We start from the raw sequence: 19,293 nt of genomic DNA, 5'->3' as shown, positions 1-19,293 counted from the left end.
ACAGCAAAAATAAATTAAGTATACACTGGAAATCATTCACAGGACAACAGTGCTTGTACTCATTTGCCTTCCCAATGTGCTTTCTTTAGGGAAGGTGAAGAGGTATTATTGCTGGCTCCCTCAAGAACTGCACATCACCCACTCACTGCCTGAATTATCTATGTTGACAGGTGCAACAGAATGTTTCTTCAGAATTGGGTTGAACATGTAATCATCATCCCTAATGTGGCATGTCAGAACAACAAACATAAAAGGGATGTCAATTGCTGCTTTCCAGAAAACACTGCCAATAAATCAGGAATCTCAAGGCTACTACTGTAATATTTTTGCATTTCTTAGAGTAAGAAAGCATGCATATAATTTATTATTTTCCTGTTCATTTTTTTCAGTGTATAAGTCTTTCACCTCCTTGGTTAAGTTTATTCCTGAGTATTTTATTCTTTTTGATGCTATTGTAAATGGGATTGGTTTTCTTATTTTCTTTTTCAAATTGTTCAATGTTAGTATATAAAAATGCAACTTTTTTTTTTTTTTTTGAGATGGAGTCTCGCTCTGTTGCCCAGGATGGAGTGCAGTGGCTGGATCTCAGCTCACTGCAAGATCCGCCTCCTGGGTTTACACCATTCTCCTGCCTCAGCCTCCCAAGTAGCTGGGACTACAGGCACCTGCCACCTTGCCCAGCTAGTTTTTTTTTGTATTTTTTAGTAGAGACGGGGTTTCACCGTGTTAGCTAGGATGGTCTCGATCTCCTGACCTCGTGATCCACCCATCTCAGCCTCCCAAAGTGCTGGGATTACAGGCTTGAGCCACCGTGCCTGGCCGTGAAACTGATTTTTGTATGCTGACTTTGTTTCCTATAATTTAGTTGAATTTATTAGTTCAAACAGGTTGTGTGTGTGTGTGTGTGTGATCATTAGGGTTTTCTACATAACATCATGTCATTCTGCGAACAGAAATAATTTTACTTCTGTTCATATTTGGATGTTTTTTATTTAGCTTTCCTGCCTAACTGCTCTGGCTACTACCTCCAGTACTATGCTGAATAGAAGTGGTGAAAGTGGGCATCCTTCTTTTGTTCCTGATCTTAAAGGAACAGCTTTCAGTTTTTCACCATTAAGTATGGTATTAGCTGTAGGCTTTGCATACATGTATGGCCTTTATTATCTTGAGGTAATTTCCTTCTATTCTTTCTTTGTTGGCAGTTTTGTTTTTTTGTTGTTATCATGAAAAGGTATTGAATTTTGTCCAGTGCTTTTTCTGGATCTCAGGGTATCATCTGATTTTTATCCTTCATTCTGTTAAGACAGTATATCTCATTGATTGATTTTCGTATGCCAAACCATTCTTACATCCCAGGGATAAATCCCACTTGGTGATGGCATATGACTCTTTTAATATGCTGTTAAATTTGGTTTGCTAGTGTTTTGTTGAGAATTTTTACATCTATATGCCTCAGGGATATGGACCTGTAGTGTTCTTATAGTGTCTTTTTATGGCATTGATGACAAACTCATTCTCTGTTTTGTTTTTTGTTTTCTTTGTTTGTTTGTTTTTTGAGACAGGGTCCCTGTCACTCAAGTTGGAGTGCAGTGGCGTGATCACAGCTCACTGCAGCCTCAACCTTCCAGGCTCAAGTGATCTTCCTGCCTCAGCCTCCCATGTAGCTGGGACCACAGGTATGCACCACTGCTCCTGGCTAATTCTTTAATTTTTTTAGAGATGAGGGTCTCACTTTGTTGCCCAGGCTGGTCTCAAACCCCTAGGCTCAAGCAATCCTCCTGCCTCGGCCTCCCAAAGTGCTGGGATTACAGGTGTGAGTCTCCATGCCCAGCCATGATTGTCATTTTGATGAATTACTGGAAGAAGGTAGTTCTAGATGAATGAGTTTTATTTTTTATCCATGGCAGATTAAATTAGTTACCAAAATATATATGTGTGTGCATGTGTATGTGTCTGTGTATTCCATGGGAACGATTCCCAAATCTTGTGAGTTTCTGTTATGGTCCTCTAGGACAGGCCTAGAGCCTCACATGAAGCTTGGAGGCAGGGGAATGAGCTACTTTTAAATATGGGAAATGTGTCATAAAATTCAGCAGTTTCATTCAAAAGTTACCAGGCATCTTCTATGTGCCAGTTAGTGTTTCAGGCATTGAGGACACTGCAGTGAACAAAACAAACAAAACTTCCTGCCCTCATGGCACTTGCTTCCTAATGGTAAAGCTGACCTGTCCATAGTCCTGCTTATGGTTTAGATTTGGAGCCACCTGGCACTCAGGTCCTTTGGTAGCTTGTCCAGGAGCTTGGTATACTAGAAAGTACTTGGTTAGAAGCAGAGGATTATCAGGCATTGGTACTGGTGGTGGTACTGGTGGTTTATCACAACCAAGGTCATGGTATTCACTGCACCAGACTATAACAGGGATAAGCTATTAAATTCTGGCAAAGTATTTTCACATCTTTGAAAATAAAATTAATGATTAGATCAACCCATGGCATTGGGATCTCACATTAATCTTCTGAACTGGCCAGGTGTGGTGGCTCACGCCTGTAATCTTAGCATTTTGGAAGGCCAAGGCAGGCGGGTCACTTGAGGTAGGAGTTCGAGACCAGCCTGACCAACAGGATTAAACCTCGTTTCTACAAAAAATACAAAAATTAGCTGGGTGTGATGGTGGGCGCCTGTAATCCCAGCTATTCCGGGAGGTTGAGGCACAAAAATCACTTGAACTTGGGAGGCAGAGGTTGCAGTGAGCTGGATCGTGCCACTGCACTCCAGCCTGGGCAACAGAGTGACTCTGTCTCAAAAAAAAAAAAAAAAAAAATCTTCTAAACCAACAGAAAATATCATGGCCACAGAAAAAAAAGGTTGCAAATCATTATAAGGTTTTTGTCTTTACAAATGGCAATTAAAATTGAAATAACGAAAATGTCACCATTTATAAAAATGTCTAGATAAGATATAAAAAACTTTTTTTCATTCCTGGAATAAATTTTTACTTACTATGTGCCTATAACTCTATTCTTATACTGGTTTTTACATGGCCAATAAGACCATGTCAAATCTATCCATATTTCTCACTCGCCTGAGGAAGTATAAAGTTGGCTTGGTCAGATCAAATTCATGTGGGATCTTATGACAGACAAAGGTCTTCGCTGTGTTCATGCTGCACTGAATATATAAAGTTCAAGTCAAAAGGTTTTGAATGATAACTTAGACTCATGGGACTTCTAAGTAAAAAAGTCAGCAATAACAATTATTTTCTATAACTTTTTAAAATGTGAAAACAAAATTGCTGCTAATAAAAACCTATCAGATCAAGAGAAAACCACTACCGCAAAAGAAAAGAACTAGTAGCTAGATCCAAAGATGGAAGCCAATTTTGACTTAAAATATTAAATACAAAGCCAGAGAATACATGTGTCCTGGATCTGAAGGATCTCATGTATCAAGATACAAGAAAAATATTTTTTTACTAATATTCCAAGCCACCTAAGCCCTGTGTATTATTCCTAGTTTTATTTTATTTTTTTTTCTCCAAACAAAACAGGCTTTATTTAGATCACCAAAAATAACATTTTACAGAAAGGGAACCATAACATTACACAACAAAGTATAGCTGTAAAATTTCAAACAAGAAAGGCAATGCTGGCAGGACATGGTGGCTCACTCCTGTAATCCCAGCACTGTGGGAGGCCGAGGCGAGTGGATCACCTGAGGTCAGGAGTTCAAGACCAGACTGGTCAACATGGCAAAACCCCATCTCCACTAAAAACACAAAAATTAGCTGGACGTGGTGGCGCACGCCTGTAATCCCAGCTACTTGGAAGGCTGAGGCAGGCAAATCTCTTGAACTCAAGAAGCGGAGGTTGCAGTGGGCCGAGATCGCCCCAGTGCACTACAGCCTGGGTGACAGAGAGAGACCCTATCTCAAAAAAAAAGTTTATCAGAGAGGGAACCGTTAGAAGCAAACGTGTAGCTGCGAATTTTCTTTTGCCATCAATATCGAGTCCCTCTAAAATACTTTGACCCTACTTTGCGGTTTCCAAGTACAAACTAAACCTTGTTGGACAGAGTTGCTCAGTTTCATCAAAAGAATGAAACCAATTTGAAAAAAAAAAAAAAAAAAAAAATTTGGTTAATGCTAACAAATAATGAAACAATGTGTTTCTTGCCTAGTTTTATCTGGGACCTATCTGATCTCCAGTATCTAAACTGTAAGATGAAAAATGCTATTGTGATCTAATAAACAAACTAGCAATTCTGTTTATGCATTGATCATATTTACCTGTTTTTCTCCATTTTGGACAAGCCATTTGCAAAATTCTTCAGTGGTGCTCAGTGTTTCAAAATCCTCTGAGCCCAGTGTTGCTCGATATGCATTGATACTTTTTATGAAATATGTCTCAACAGCATCTGGAAAAATGGAAACAATTATTTAAGGCAAGCTGCTAACCTTTACAAATGTCTAATATCAGCTTTGGCTCAACTGACATTTTCATGCTTAAAGTCCATGCTTATTCTCAAGCCAGGTCTCATAAGGACTCTTTAAAAGTCTAAGACGTTTTTTGTTTGTTTGTTTGTTTGTTTGTTTGTTTGTTTGAGATGGAGTCTCAATCTGTTGCCAGGCTGGAGTGCAGTGGTGCAGTCTGGCTCACTGCAACCGCTGCCTCCTGGGTTCAAGTGATTCTCCTGTCTCAGCCTCCCGAGTAGCTGGAACTACAGGTGCATGCCACCATGCCCAGCTAATTTTTGTATTTTTAGTAGCGACAGGGTTTCACCATGTTGGCCAGGACAGTCTCAATCTCTTGACCTCATGATCCGCCCACCTTGGCCTCCCAAAGGGCTGGGATCACATGTGTGAGCCACCGCACCCGGCCCTAAAATGTGATTTAATGGCATCAGATGATGTTTTGGTTTTTATTCTCCTTAAAAATTCATGGAATTTTTTGTAGCAAAAAAGAAAGCTTCTGTCTGAATAGGCCTATTATGCTAATGTTACAAATAACTACCGTATTAAACTCCCAGGTATATTGCAAGACTATATTTTTAGCTAAATAAAACTCTGATAGTGAGTAATGTTTACTGAAGTTCCTGTTTGGGGGGTTGGGAGGGAGTAAGTTGTGATTTTATAAGTATTTTAAACATATAGTTGTTATGGCTTGAAAATTTAATTTTAATGCTGTGTCTTTCCAAACACAACACATGTACAATTCTGTAACATGTATAAATTGCATAGTAGTCACAGCTTTTAGGGTATCCATCACCCAAATAATGTACATTGTACTCATTAATTTCTCATCATCCACCCCCCCATCACACTCTTATGAGTCTCCATTATCTATCACTGCACTAAGCCCATGTGCACACATTTTTTAGCACCCATTTATGAGTGAGAACCTTGATACTTGACTCTGTGTCTGGCTTGTTTCACTTAAGATAATGACTTTCAGTTCCATCCATTTTGCTGCGAAAGACATAATTTCATTCTTTTATGACTGAATAGTATTCTATTGTGTATTTATACCACATTTTCTTTATCCAATCATCCACTGATGAATACTTAGATTTATTCTGTTATCTTTGCTATTGTGAATAGTGCTGCGATAAACATACAAGTGCAGGAATCTTTTTGAGGCATACCTTTCTTTTCTGTTGGGTAGATGCCTAATAGTGGGATTCCTGGATCAAATGGTCGTTCTATTTTTAGTTCTTTGAGAAATCTCCATATTGTTTTCCATAGAGATTGTACTAATTTACATTCCCACCAACAGTGTATGAGAGTTCCCTTTTCTCTGCACCCTCACCAACATCTGTTTTTTGTTGTTTTGTCTTTTTCATAATAGCCACTGTGACTAGGGTAAGATGATTTCTCATCTATACTGTCTTGATTCTGTGGTTTTTTTTAGTAAGTCTTGAAGTTGGATAGTGTCAGTCCTCCAACTTTGTTCTTCAATGTTGTTGGTTATTCTGGCCTCTCCATGTAAACTTCAGAATCAATTTGCTAATATCCAAAAAATAACCTGCTGAGATGATTATTGGAATTGAGTTGAATCGATAAATAAAGTTGGAAGAACTGACATCTTGACTACTGAGTCTTCTTATCTATGAACATGGAATAGATATTAAATAAAGATATCTCAGTTTACTTTAGTTCTTTGATTTCTGTTTTTTTCTTTTTGAGATGGGGCTCACTGTGTTGCCCAGGCTGGTCTCAAGCTCCTGATCTCAAGCAATTCTCCTACCTCAGTCTCCCAAGTAGCTAGGACTACAGGAACACACCACAATACCTGGCTAGTTCTTTGATTTCTTGCATCAGATATATTGCTAGATTTATGATTTCTTGCATCACAAATATATTGCTAGATTTATACCTAATTATTTCATTTCTTGCAGTGCTAATGTCAATGGTATTGTTTTAAATTTTAAATTTTACTTATTCATTGTTGGTATATAGGAAAGTATTGACTTCTGCATATTAAACTAGTATCCTGAATCTTTTCTATAATCACTTATTAATTCCAGATTTTTTGTAGATTCTTTCAAATTTTCTAATCAATCTCATCTGCAAATAAAAAGTTATATTTCTTCCTTCACAAATATTTTACTATAGTTTTTATTTTGTTTTCTTCTCTTATTCCATTAGCTAGGTCTTCCATTATGATGCTGAAAAGGAGTGGTGAGAGAGGAAACTGCCTTGTTCCCAGTCTTAATAGAAAAGCTTCTAGTTTTTCACCATTAAGAATAATGGTGTTGACTGGGCACAGTGGATCACACCTGTAATCCCAGCACTTTGGGAGGCCAAGGTGGGTGGATCACCTGAAGTCAGGAGTTTGAGACCAGCCTGGCCAACATGGCGAAACCCCGTCTCTACTAAAAATACAAAAATTAGCCAGGCATGGTTGGGGGTGCCTGTAATCCCAGCTACTCAGAAAGCTGAGGCAGGAGAATCACTTGAACCCAGAAGGCAGAAGTTGCAGTGAGCTGAGATCACACCATTGCACTCCAGCCTGAGTGACAAAAGTGAAACTCTGTCTCAAAAAAAAAAAAAGAACAATGGTGTTAGCTGCAGGTTTTTTTGCAGATGTGACTTATCAGGCTGAGGAAATCCCCCTGTATTCCTAGTTTGCTGAGAGTTTTTATCATAAATGAGTGTTGGATTCTTCCAAATGCTCTTTCTGCATCTATTGATATGATCATGCAGTTTTTCTTCTTTAGCCTGTTGGTGTGATGCATTGATTGATTTTCAAATGCTGGACTGGCCTTGCATACCTGGGATAAATCCCAATTGGCTGTAGTGTATAAGTCTTTTTATGCATTGATGGATTCAACTTGCTAATGTTTTGTTAAGGATTTTTGCCTCTATGTTCATGAGATGTATTGATCTGCAGTTTTCTTTTTTTTTTTAAATCTTGATAATTTTTTAAAATTATACTTTAAGTTCTGGGGTACATGTGCAGAATGTGCAGGTTTGTTACTAGGTATACACGTGCCATGGTGGTTTGCTGCACCCATCAACCCGTCATCTACATTAGGTTTTTCTCCTAATGCTATTCCTCCCCCAGCCCCTGACAGGCCCCAATGTGTGATGTTCCCCTCCCTGTGTTCATGTGTTCTCATTGATCTATAGTTTTCTTTTAATATCTTTGTCTAATTTTGGAATTAGGGTAATGTTGGCTTCATAGATTGACTTAAAAATAGTTACTCTGCTTCTATCTTTTGGAAGAGATTGTCAAGAATTTGTTATATGTTTGGTAGAATTCACTAGTGAACCCACATGGGATGGTTATTAATTATTGATTCAATTTCTTTAATAGAAATGGATCTGTTCAAATGGCTTAGATTTTCTTATGTGAGTTTTGGCAGATTGTATCTTTCATGAGAGATTGACCTATTTCATCTAGGTTATTGAATTTGTGAGCCTAGAGTTTTTCATAATATTCTTTTATTGTCCTATTAATGTCCATTGGATCTGTAATGATGTCTCCTGTTTCATTTCTCATAATAGTAATTTGTGTCCTGTCTGTTTTCCTCAGCCTGGCTAGAGGTTTATCAATTTCATTGATCTATTCAAAGAATCAACTCTCAGTTTTGTTTTCTTCGTTGACTTCCTGTTTTTAATTTCATTGATTTCTACTGTAATTTTTATTACTTTTTTCTTACTTTGGAATTAATTTGCTCTTCTTTTTCTAGCTTCCTGAGGCAGAAACTTAGATTATTCATTTTAGATCTCTTTTCTAATATACAAATTTAATGCTACAAATATCCCTCTAAGCACTACTTTTGCTGCATCCCACAAATTTTACATTGTTTTCATTTTCAAAAAAAAATCTTAATTCAAAACATTTTAAAGTTTCTCTTGAGATTTCTTTTTATCCCACACATATGTGGGATATGTGTTGTTTAATCTCCAAGTATTTTGGGATTTTCCAGGTATCTTTCTGTTATTGATTTCTAGTTTAATTCCACTGTGGTCTGAGAGCAGACATTGTACATTTTCTATTCTTCTAAATTTGTCAGGGTGTGTTTCATGGCCCAGAATGTGGTCTATCATGGTGAATGTTCCGTGTGAGCTTGGGAAGAATGTGCACTCTGCTATCGTTTGGATAGAGTAGTCAATAGATGCTAATTGTATTAAGTTGATTGATGGTGCCGTTCAATTTGATTATGTCCTTACTGATTTTCTGCCTGTGTGTTTGTCCATTTCTGATACAAGGGTATGATGGCTAATACTGAGTGTCTTGACTGGACTGAAGGATGCAAAGTATTGATCCTGGTTGTGTCTGTGAGGGTGTTGCCAAAGGAGATTAACATTAGAGTCAGTGAGCTGGGAGAGGCAGACCCACCCTTAATCTGGGTGGGTACAATCTAATCAGCTGCCACTGTGGCTAGGATAAAAGCAAGCGGGAGAATGTGAAAAGATTAGACTGGCTTAGCCTCCCAGCCTACATTTTTCTCCCATGCTGGATGCTTCCTACCCTCAAACATCAGACTTTGGGACTTGGACTGGCTTCCTTGCTCCTCAGCTTGCAGATGGCCTATTGTGGGACCTTGTGATCCTGTGAGTTTAATACTCCTTAATAAACTCCCCTTTATATATACATATCTATCCTATTAGTTCTGTCCCTCTAGAGAACCCTAATACAAGGGGTGTTGAAGAGTACAACTATGATAGTGAATTCATCTATTTCTTCTTACAGTTCCATCATTTTTTCCTCAAATATTTTGAAACTCTTGTTAGGCATGTACACATTAAGGATTGTATGTCTTCTTGGAGAACTGACCCCTTTATCATATGTAATGCCCCTCTTTATCCCTGATAACTTTCCTTGCACTAAGTTTGTTCTGGCTGAAACTAATATGACTACTCTTGCATTCTTTTGATTAATGTTAGTATAGTGTATCTGTCTCCATCCATTTCCTTTTAATCTATGTGTGTCTTTATATTTAGAGTGGATTTATTGTAGACAGCATATAGTTGGGCCTTGTTTTTTGATCACTCTGAAAATCTTTCTTTAAATTGGTTTATTTAGACCACTGATGTTTAAAATAATTGTTAATATAGTTGGATTAACATTTACCATATTGTTTTTTCTATTTGTTGTCCTTTTTCTTTGTTTTTGTCTTTTACTCTTTTCCTGCCTTTTGTGGTTTTGCTTTCTAAATTTATTTTTTGATTTTTTATTTTTTTAGAGACAAGATTTCATTCTGTCTCCTAAGCTGGAGTGCAATGGTGTGATCATAACTCACAGCAGCCTCGAACTCCTGGGCTCAAGCAATCCCCCTACCTCTGCCTCCTAAGTAGCTAGAGTTACAGGCACAAGCCACTGCACCCAGCTCCTTTTGTGGTTAAATTGAGCATTTCATATATTCCAGTATCTCCTTTTAGCATATCAGTTACACTTTTTTTTTTTTTTTTTAACTCTTTTTAGTGGTTGCCCTGGAGTTTTCAATACACATTTACGACTATTCCAAGTTCACTTGCAAATAACACTATACAGTACCTTATAATAACAGTATAATCCTAATCCCTGCCTTCTGCTCCTAATCACTGTTGTCATTCATTTACATGAGAATTCATAATTGAATACACTGTTGCTATGATTTTGAACAAACTTATTTGTTAGATTAAGAATAGGAAAAATGAGGTTTTTATTTTATTATCACATTTCTTCTCTAGTGCGCTTTCTTTCCTTATGTGCCTATGGATTTCTGTATCATTTTCCTTTGCTCTGAAGAACTTCTTTTAGCATTTCTTTAAGGGAAGTCATGGTACGGTTCCTGTGGAGATAGATTTCCACTCTGGTACATTGTGATTCTCTTTATTTTGCTGTCTCTCCAATATGTGGGGCACTGGTTTGCCATGTGACCTCAGTTCTCTATGACAGATCTAAGAGGAGTTAATTTTTCATTTTGCTTTTTACATGTTGTTTGGATGAAGTGATGACTTCCAAACTCCTTATATACCAGAACAGAAACCAGAAGTTTTTGCTCAGATTTTAGTGCTTATTATTTTTAATCTGGATTTCTGGGGTTCACTCCTGTGAACTTAGTGTTGACCCACTGATTTGGGCAGAGGTTGTGCTTAAATACCTTCAGCCTATTAGTCGCCCATCCTGTCAATTGATCTGTATGTAGACGAAAATGCATTCCAAGCTCTCGCACATTTCAAGTCTTCTTTGGTTGTTACTCTTTATTAGGCTCCCAAGTATCCCCTGTAGATGTATATATAGTTTCGTGGGTATCCAGGGATGTGGGGAGAGCTCATTTAGCTCTTCTGTGGTCTCCCCATTAAAATTTCTGATGCCACTCACACCAACCAGGACAGCAACTTCAGCATAGTGTCAACATGCAGACTTTCCTCTTTTCATTTCCTCCAGTGTTTGCCCCCTTTATCTGATAAACCTGAGGGTTTTTATCCCTTTCATTCCTATATTAAGTCTGCCTCCAATGCCAGCAAAGCAGCCGGTTCTCCTGTGCAGCCCATGGCGATAACATTGCAGTTCTCATGGACCGACCTGGGGCAGTGGATGGAAGCAGCCCCAGGCAGGACGGCCACGGATTTTCTCTTTTCTCAAAGCTCCAGCAGTTTTTTCAAAAATAAATGCTTTGCAATTTGTTCTCTTTATCTGCTTCCAGCACTATCAAATAGTTGTTTATGCTCATTTTATTCAGTTTGTGTGACTGTATGTGTGGATATGATTTACAGACCTCTTCACAAAGTCAGTGTCTAGTGTCTGTTTACATTTTGATGAAATCTTACTTTGTAGTTTAATGTTTACCTAAATGTAACTATAAACAATAGTATTATTTTGTGTGTCCTAAAAATGCAACTGTTTTTCCTTAATACTTTTAAAAAATTAACCTTGATAGCTACAGGTATAGTCCGGTCCTTTTTTTTTTTTAATTTTTTTGAGACATAGTCTCTTTCTGTCGCCCAGGCTGGAGTGCAGTGGTGAGATCTCAGCTCACTGCAAGCTCCGCCTCCCAGGTTCACGCCATTCTCTTGCCTCAGCCTCCCGAGTAGCTGAGACTACAGGCGCCCGCCACCACGCCCGGCTAATTTTTTTTTATTTTTGTATTTTTCAGTAGAGATGCGGGTTCCACCATGTTAGCCAGGATGGTCTCGATCTCCTGACCACGTGATCCACCCGCCTCGGCCTCCCAAAGTGCTGGGATTACAGGTGTGAGCCACCGCGCCTGGCTTTTTTTTTTTTTTTTTCTTGAGACCGAGACTGGCCCAGGCTGGAGTGGAATGGCGCAATCTCGGCTTACTGCAACTTCCGCCTTCTGGGCTCAAGCTAAGTCTCCTGTCTCAGCCTCCCGAGTAGCTGGGATTACAGGCGCACGCCACCAAGCCCGGCTAATTTTTGTATTTTTAGTAGAAACGGGGTTTCACCATGTTGGCCAGTGTGGTCTCAAACTCCTGATCTGAGGTGAAACACCTGCCTCGGCCTCCCAAAGTGCTGGGATTACAGGCGTGAGCCACTGCGCCCCGGCCCAAGCCCCAGTCCTTTTAACAACTACAAAATTCCATGTAGTGAATACACCAAATTTTCCTTTTACTTATCGATAAATATTTGGGTTATTTTTTACAGTTACAACTAGTGACACAGTGAACATCTTTATTCATGTTTGCTTTAAATTTTACTAGATATTATCAAATTAGTCTCCAAATTTAATATCAATTGACACTCACTCCTACTAGTTATGAATAAACATACCCATTTACCCATAATTTGCCAACTGCAAATTTATATTTTTATTTTTATTTTATTTATTTATTTTTTTTTTTGAGACGGAGTCTCGCTTTGTCGCCCAGGCTGGAGTGCAGTGGCCGGATCTCAGCTCACTGCAAGCTCCGCCTCCCGGGTTTACGCCATTCTCCTGCCTCAGCCTCCCGAGTAGCTGGGACTACAGGCGCCCACCACCTCGCCTGGCTAGTTTTTTGTATTTTTAGTAGAGACGGGGTTTCACCATATTAGCCAGGATGGTCTCGATCTCCTGACCTCGTGATCCGCCCGTCTCGGCCTCCCAAAGTGCTGGGATTACAGGCTTGAGCCACCACGCCCGGCCTATATTTTTAAACTTTTAAAATTTTCACATAGGATGGGTGAAATTCTGATCTTGCATTTTTAAAGATACATACCATTTTAAGATGTGTGACATCCTGCCAAATTGCTCTCCAGAGTTTTTATCAAATCTCATCAATCCTGGTGTTATCATTTTTAAAAATTTTGACAGTTTGGTAGACAAAAACAGTAACTTTGCTTTTATTTTTTAATTACTAGTATGATTGAAACTTTTTCCACATGAATTTTGGCCTTATTTATTATTTTTAGAGACAGGGTCTTACTGCGTTGCCCAGGCTAGAATGCAGTGGCAGGCTTATAGTTCACTGCAGACTCGAACCCTTAACTCAAGCAATCCTCCCATTTCAACCTCCTGAGTAGCTAGGACCATAGGCACGTGCTACTACACCCAGCTTTTCTTTTCTTTTCTTTTTTTTGTAGAGATGGAGCCTCAAAATTCCTGGCTCCAAGTGATCTTCTCACCTTGGCCTCTGTATTTTTTATCCAGGCCTTCGTACTTTTTTAAAGCCTATTTTTTTCTATGTAAATATAAATTTTAGCTCTTACATTTAGGACAATGATCCATTATTAATGTGTGTGTATGGCATGAGCAAGAGTCCAATTTTTTTTTTTGGCATGTGGTATCCAGTTGTTCCAGTATTATTTGTTTTAAAGACTATCCTTTCCATATTGAATTACTTTTGCACATTTATCAAAAATTAATTGGCCATAATTATATGGGTCTATTTCTGTACTCCACTGTGTTCCAATGACTCTGATCTCTGTGTCTGTCCCTTCACCAATATACCACATTCTCTTGATTACTGCTTTATAGTAAATCTTAAAATCAGGTACTATGATTCCTCCAACTATATGCTTTACCAAAACCATTTTAGCTATACTAATTTCTTTGCTTTTTCACACAAATTTTAGAGTCAGCTTGTCTATATTTACAAATGCTTCTGTTGGGATTTTATTTATAATTATGTTAAATCTGCAGATCAATCTTGGAAGACTGATATCTTTATTATATTGTCTTCCAATCCATACATAGTATATCTATTTATTTAGGTCATCTTTAATTTCTTTCATCAGTTTTGTAGTTTTCACACATAAATACTGTACATATTTTGATAGATTTATACCTAAATATTTCATTTGTAGGGATGGGGCTATTGCGATTTTTTTTAAAATTTTTGTTTCCAGTTGTTCATTGCTACTATATAGAAATACAATTAAGTTTTGTGCATTGACCTGGTATCCTGTGACCTTGCTAAACTTAAACATATTAGTTCTAGGATTTTTGTAGATTATTTGGCATTTTCTACAGAGACAATCATTTTGACTGCAAATAGGGACTATTTTATTTTTCTTGCCTTCTTGCATTTGCTGGACTTCTAGTACTATGCTGAATAGGAGCAGTGAGAGTGAACATCCTTGCCTTGTTCTTGATCTTGAGGGGTAAAGCACTCAGTCTTTCACCACTAAGCATGAAATTAACTATAGGGTTTTTTGTAAATGCCTTTTATCAGATTAAGGAAGTTCCTTTCATCATGAATAGATGTTGAATATTGTCACACGCTTTTTCTGCAACAACTGATAAAATCATGCTCTTTCCATGACTGGACTGTTAATATGGTAGAGGTACACTGACTGAAATTTGAATATTAAACCAGTGTGACATCCTCAAGAAAAAAACTTCACTGATCACAGTGGTCTGTGACCATACCACCCTAAACACACCAGATCTAATTTGATCATGGTATGTTATTTATATATTGCTATATATTTTGTTGCTTTTTTCATCTACACCCATGAAAGGTGTTGATCTATAGTTGTCTTGTTTTTTTCTTGTAATGTCTTTGCCCAGTTTTGATATCAGGGTAATGCTGGCCTCATAAAATTAGCAAGTGTTTTCTCCTCTTCTGTTTTCTGAGACAGATTATGTAGAATTGTGTGTTATTCCTTCTTTAGATGTTACATAGAATTCTCCAGTGAAATCATCTGGGCCTGGAGATGTCTTTCTTAAAAGATTAACTACAAATTTATTTAAAAGAAATAGTTACGGGTCCATCCAGGTTGTTCATCTTGACTACATTGTTTTTACTTTTATTTATGGCACTTTGTGACAGATAGAAACTTTAGACCTGTACTCCACTGTGTGCCAATGACTCTGATCTCTGTGTCTGTCCCTTCACCAATATACCACATTCTCTTGATTATTGCTTTATGGTAAATCTTAAAATCAGGTACTATGATTCCTCCAACTGTGTGCTTTTCCAAAACCATTTTAGCTATCCTAATTTCAAACTCTTCTTTTATGGTATGTCTTTGTGTGCTTTGAAAAGTTCTTTCCTCCAATTTTTAATTTTAGTATTTGTATTCCAGTACTATATTTTCTTCTCGTTAATTTACATTTTTAGTTTTGATGCATGAAATGTTAGTCCACCTGGAATTTAGTGAATGATATCATATAAAAATCTATATTTTTAAAGTTAAAAATTAGTATATAAGAAAAGGATGAGGTGGCCTTGAAATCTCTCAACTGTATAAACATAAACGTTTGTTTTTTCTCACTTTAAAAAAAAGCTAAAATTTGTACATATTCACAGACTAAATTTCTTATAACCACAAAGACTACTTTTAAAAAGCTCAAGTATATATGGAGAATATATACTGTGAATATAGAGGAGGAAATCTTAAAAGGAGAAAGATGATTAGCTGAAAACAAAGAATCAGGAAGTCTTCAATGGATATTTATGCTTAAAAAATAATTAAAAGAATACTTAAAAGAAAAAAATGTTTAATGACATGGGGAATACAAGCATTGAAAAATGTAGGATGCAAAGCTTTCTCTATAATTCTGTCCATCTCTCTAACTGGAAAATAACATACAGAAAAAGGTTACTTTTATAAGCAAAGAAAACAGACAGTTTTAAAATGATCAAATTACATTCTTCATGAAGCCTAAATTCCTCCTGACAGGCCACTGAATCCATCAGTGTCCATTAATCTGATCAAGCCAGCAGAGAATGATACATTGTCCTCCCTCACTGGTTCATTTGTGTCTCTCCCAAAGCCACCCACTTTCAGAAAGATGACCTTGCCAGACAAAGAACTATTGTTGAAGTATAAATTAATCAGTTGGCTTTCTCTGTAACTCCCAGTATCTAACTATTGAATATAGGTCAAGAAAATGCTGCTAACAAACGTTCTCTCTTGCAAACCAGAGGAAAAGAGTCAAGGAGACTGAAAGTGGAGGAGGAGATGGGGAACCAATGCTTTACCCATTTATCACTGGATTTCCTCATCAACCGATACTGCACAGCCACCTTCACAGTGTGTGTGATATCTACTAGTTAAGAAGATGAATCTTGCTGAGATTCAAAATAAATAAAGGATATAGAAATCAGATGATTTATTTGTTTCTGACATTCCAACAATGTGGAAATCAGATGATTTATTTGTTTCTGACATTCCAACACATGTGGAGTTATATTATCAGGTTTAAATTAATGTGTAATTGATTTTGTATGAGACTGCGACTCACCTCATCTTTCCATTACAGGAATAAATAGCTAATTAGAATCGTAGATAGACCATTTGCCAATGTGCTTCCCTCATGAGACTGGGAAATAACTTCAAGGCTACCTCTTTTACCTACCCCTGTGCTGGGCCTCTCCAGACATGGCATAAGCTTTGGCCAGTAACGCACTCGTTTCTGCAGTTTTGGGGCTGACTTCAGTGAACAAAGAAACACAGATAGAATGAGCCTGGAATAAAGAAAGTCATGACAAGGTAAGCACCCAAATGACAGTGTTCACTGTGGATTTAGATGAGAGGTGAGTTTGAGTCCCAGCTCTGCCACTTCCTAGCTATGAGTCTTGTGCAAGTAATGTCACCTTCATTCGTTGAAGGAATATATAATTCCCACTGTTTAGGGTTTGGGAAAGATTAAGTGAGATGGTATATGCAAAGCACAGGGCACAGTACTCATCACATTGTAAGTTCTCATAAATGTTAGCTAGTATAATTTTTATTAGATTTCATAGCAAACATAAAGTCATAACCTTAGCTCAGTCTCACTGGACTGAACTCCAGTCTCGAAGACAGTCTTATAAATGTAAATCAGGGATAACTGGAATAGTACTTGTTACAAAAACTTGTTGTAAATATTAAATAAATTAATGGTTAATATATGTAAAGTGGTTAGAACACCACCCAGCATATAGTAAGCACTAAAAAAGTGTTAGATTTTATATTATTTGTGCTAAAATGGAAGGAGTAACACTTGGAAAAGAGAAAGAGAAAAACATTGAGTCCACACCCACCAGCCACAAAAGAACCACCTGTGCTTAATATTTCACAGGCCAGATACTGCGAGTTGTTTCAAAGAGCTGAGGGATTATCAGAGAAGACTTTAGAGCCGAGACACAGAATAGAGTTGTTATGATTACAGGCTGTACGGTCAGATTTAGAGTTCAAATCCCTGCTTTACTATTTGTTAGCTATACAGTGTCAGCTGAGTTAGCTAAAACTCTTTGTGCTTCAGTTTTCTCATCCTTAAAATGAGATAAAATAATAATGGTACCTACTTCATAGAGCTACTGTACAGATTACATGAATCAATATATTCTCTAGGGCACTTAGAAAAAGCATTCTGTAAATTTTAACTCTTATCTTTTGGTGCTTTTGGGAAACACTGATATTTATTGTTTTATTCATTCCGAAAAAGCATTCCATAAATTTTAACTCTTATCTTTTGGTGCTTTTGGGAAACACTGATATTTATTGTTTTATTCATTCTGATCTGACTACTGCTTTAAGAAAGTCTTGAACACAAAAACCAGACTGGCTTTTTCTGTAAGCAGTGGACTCCCTGCCTTCACAGCAGTGTTCTCTGACATCTCTCCACTGTGTGATGTTTCTAATCGTAGATTGTCAGATTGTGTGCAATGCCTTTTCTTCCGAATCTGTTTTCATGTATACTGTTAGAATGCATTGCACCTTTTCTATGATACAGGATATCCAGTATTTTGATCTGTTTGTCGCTGTGGGAGATGCTTGAAGCCATGGGCAGCATTCTCCTTTGGAGAGAGAAAAGGTGAATTTAGCAGCTTCGACTACATGATACATAAAAGTACCCTAAACTGTTACCATATGATAGACTCAACATTCCTTCCTATGTTTTGTTTTGTTTTCCCCTGGGCATTTGTCAAGTTAGTTACCTCCAAGTGGAACGCCCTTTTGTTAGTTTAACCTTAGGTTTGGAAATATAATCAGCTAGACTAGTTTAAAGTACAAATGACAGCATTACCCTAAAATATCATGATTTTTCTTTTAAAAAGGCCCTTTGTTTTTGCTGAAGATGTAAGCTCGGTTGTTCCCGTATCTTTTTTCCTTGGAGTAGACTCACATTTTGCTTCTTTTTCCCAGCACCAACAGAGATGAGAGTGGGTGCCTGGGAAGGGGAAGTGCTGTCTGCACAGCCAGTGACACAGCACATTCACCCACCTGAGTCAGTGTTCTCTGGCCTGGTCATTTAAGGTTTGATCAAGCGCTCTTAGGTGGATCTGGAGGCAAGTCAGGGTTAAAACAGAATCAATTCCAGCCCTTGTTCTTCTGAGAAGCCCATGCTTCCCCGGGCCTGAGAACCAGGCCTGGGGCCAAACAAGGCAACCCAGCCTGGGCTCTGGCCAACCCACTGACCTGCTGCAAGTACTGGATGGCCTGGTTGTGGTTCCTCCTTAGCTGCTCGATCTGAGCAGTTTCCTCATACAGGCTGATCAGATCTGACGTCCTGTCACCCTTGGCAGCAATAACATCGCCAATTGCCTTTTCAAAGTATGTCAGTGCTAGGTTCAATCTGTGGATGGCCAAGGAGGCTCTGCAAGAAAAGGGATGAAAGTAGAAAGTCACAGAGAGGCCACTTACTTTGCAGACACAAAAGGAACTGATTCCAAGAATTAGAGAATTTGGCCTTCGTAGGCCCATCATCTTGGTAGCTGGCTCAAAAATCCAGCCTTGCTGTAAATAAACTCCAATTATCCTGCATTTTATCCATCAGATTTCACTGACTACTCATTAAACTCATTACTATGTCGTGCTGTTGTCTAATTTTTTAAAAAGGCAAATGGAAAAAATGGCTTCCAGGAATTCACAAGATGGGATAATTTACCCATAAACATAGACTTTCTAAAATCAAAATAAAATTTTATTACCTCTGGTTCTCTCTCTTTCAGGCGAAAGAAAGTTTTTGCTTTGTTTTGTTCCATTTAATTTGGCCAATTCCTCCTCAGTTAAAAATGAGAGAGGATAGAAAAAAAAATGTAAATATTCCCCAAAGAGAGTGATTAAATAAATTATAGCATATCATAAATAAAATACCTCAGAGACATTAAAAGTCATGTTTTCTTTTTAGACAGATATGGGGAGATGTTAAAATTGTGCTAAAAGAAAAAAATATATAAAACTGCACTTAAAATGTGATCCACATAGAGAGATAGTTATCGATATCCACATATATCTGTCCAAAATGTTCATAGCAGTTATGTCTGTGTGGTGGTATCACAGTTGGCTTATTTGTTCTTTATACCTGTCTGTATTTTCAAAATTTTCCACAACAAAGTTGGGAATATAATTTTTTTAAATGAGGATAAAACAGTATCTCATTGAGGTTTATTTTTCCAGAGACAGCAAGACAAAATGAGAGCATGGGTAGTT

General features: G+C 37.7%; 1 protein-coding gene across 11 annotated transcripts in view; it reads right to left on the bottom strand.

Moving 5' to 3' along the window:
* Positions 1-19,293, bottom strand: part of TTC23L (tetratricopeptide repeat domain 23 like) — a 59,363-nt gene that overhangs the window by 13,147 nt on the left and 26,923 nt on the right. For 5 of the 11 annotated variants that reach the window (XR_001491284.4, XR_012413610.1, XR_010587337.2 and 2 more), the window contains 3 exons: positions 18,280-18,457; positions 16,235-16,343; positions 4,287-4,414 (listed from right to left, as the gene is read on the bottom strand). Coding sequence is in view for 7 of the 11 variants with exons in the window: in XM_045393597.3 (XP_045249532.2) it covers positions 4,287-4,414; positions 16,235-16,343; positions 18,280-18,457 (415 nt within the window). In the remaining 4 variants the exon portion in view is untranslated. Of the gene's footprint in view, positions 1-4,286; positions 4,415-15,355; positions 18,144-18,279; positions 18,458-19,293 lie in introns of those variants that run through there. The other 6 variants (XM_045393596.3, XM_073993282.1, XM_045393595.3 and 3 more) reach the window with 3 other exon arrangements.

The sequence above is a fragment of the Macaca fascicularis genome, chromosome 6 (genome assembly GCF_037993035.2).
Source record: "Macaca fascicularis isolate 582-1 chromosome 6, T2T-MFA8v1.1".
In the NCBI taxonomy this organism is placed as follows: domain Eukaryota; kingdom Metazoa; phylum Chordata; class Mammalia; order Primates; family Cercopithecidae; genus Macaca; species Macaca fascicularis.
Note: the sequence above shows the minus strand (reverse complement) of the source record. Positions and strands in the feature narration are given on the sequence as shown.